Genomic DNA, 2012 nt, shown 5'->3' with positions numbered 1-2012 from the left:
TCCATTTGTGATAATGATATTTCAAATGGACAACCAAAATATTCCATTTGTGATAATGATATTTCAAATGGACAACCAAAATATTCCATTTGTGATAATGATATTTCAAATGGACAACCAAAATATTCCATTTGTGATAATGATATTTTAATGACAATCAAAATATTCCATTTGTGATTATAGCATTTCAATGACAATCGAAATATTCCATTTCTGATAATGATATTTCAATGACAACCAAAATATTCCATTTGTGATAATGATATTTTAATGACAATCAAAATATTCCATTTGTGATAATAATATTTTAATGACAATCAAATATTCCCTTTTTAAAAATGACATTTTAATGACAATCACAATATTCCATTTTTTAGAATGATATTTCAATGAGAATCGAAATATTCCATTTTTGAGAATAATTCATGAGAATTTTTTTTACAAATCAAGGATCATATTTAGAATATACTACTATAAAAATAACTTTAAAAAAAAAAATTTCCAAATGTCTATCTTTTTATTCTCAAACAATTTAACTGATATGTATTTGAAAAATAAATTCAAATTCATAAATTTTTTTTCTTCTTTTTTTTATCCCAAATTTTGATCATTTAAATCTGAAAATTATTCAATGACTACAAAGAATAATTTAGCAATAACTTGCAACAAAATAATTGCATAAATAATTAATTAATGGATAAATTAACTATGAAAAAAATTGGAAAAATTTAATATTTATTTAAAAAACGAAAAAATAAAATCATTTTTACTTCATTGATAATAATTATAAACATTTCAATAATTACAGATAAGAGAATTGGTCGTTGTTATGCATATGAAGAAGCCATTTTTAATGAGCTTACACATTTGAAGAAGATGCAATTACAGTATGGTAAAGTGAAAGAACAAATATTGGTCCGATCATTAATTAATAATTTCTGTAAAATGTACAATCTCAATCCGTCACAATTCAAATTTAATACTTTTCATGGATGGGAAAAATTTCTTTGTGGTTTGTTTTTCAAATATATCTTTTCTTCCTTTTTTTTTTTTTTAAAAAAGAAAGAATTAATTAATAAGTAATATTATGCTTTGTCAAAATTTATATTTGCGGAAAATATTGGTACGGAAGGAAAGTAATTTCATTCGCTAATCATTAATTAGCAAATTGTTCGTAAAGCGCAAAATTAATATCATTTAATTTTGCTAATTACTAATTAATTAATTATCTAGAAAAGATTTTATAGCACGTATGATATATTTTATCTAGAAAAAAAAAAAAAAAAAACTATTAGCCAGAATTCCTGAACAAAGTTTTTTAGCTATAGGTAGCATTAATCTCCCAGAAATTTCGTAATAAAAATTTCCAGAAATTTCCCGAAAATACTTTCTCAGAAATGTTTACTAATGTATGTATTCGAGTTTCCCGATATTTTCCACTATTGTAATGGCGCTTTTTTCAAATGTTATCACTATTGACAAATTTAATTATAGAAATAAAAATATCACATATGTTGGATGATTTTCCCGGTGTCTAAGTTTTCTTTTGGTGAATATGCAACGGGGAAATTTTGATTAATCAATAAAAGAAAATTTCATTATGCTTATAATAGCATGTTTTTTTCCGTTTAAGATTATCTTTCAGATCAATTGAAATTACTGTATTTGGAGGAACGGAATCGTATTTTCACTTCTCATCATTCCCGCTATTCCGCTACTAACAAGTAATATATATGCATCCATTATATTCTTGATTTATATAACAGGAAAAAAAAAAGCCGGAGTATTCAAATTTAATAAAAACATTGCTAAAATCTCATTCTGATTGATCAAGTGTATTAGCCGGATTTTTTTTTGAAAAAAAGAACCGGAATATTCAAATTTAATAAAAATATTGCTAAAATCTCATTCTGATTGATCAAGTGTATTAGCCGGATTTTTTTTTGAAAAAAAAGAACCGGAATATTCAAATTTAATAAAAATATTGCTAAAATCTCATTACTGATTGATCA

At 23.8% G+C, this 2012-nt stretch overlaps 1 protein-coding gene across 1 annotated transcript in view; it reads left to right on the top strand.

Moving 5' to 3' along the window:
• LOAG_18697 (ankyrin repeat domain-containing protein) overlaps positions 1 to 2012 on the top strand; it is a gene marked incomplete at both ends in the record, with an annotated part of 9009 nt that overhangs the window by 6157 nt on the left and 840 nt on the right. The window contains 2 exons of the mRNA XM_020451360.1: positions 809 to 1012; positions 1646 to 1724. Coding sequence (XP_020304861.1) covers positions 809 to 1012; positions 1646 to 1724 — 283 coding nt within the window. The remainder of the gene's footprint in view (positions 1 to 808; positions 1013 to 1645; positions 1725 to 2012) is intronic.

Source organism: Loa loa (genome assembly GCF_000183805.2).
Source record: "Loa loa unplaced genomic scaffold supercont3.450, whole genome shotgun sequence".
Taxonomy (NCBI): Eukaryota; Metazoa; Nematoda; class Chromadorea; order Rhabditida; family Onchocercidae; genus Loa; species Loa loa.
Note: the sequence above shows the minus strand (reverse complement) of the source record. Positions and strands in the feature narration are given on the sequence as shown.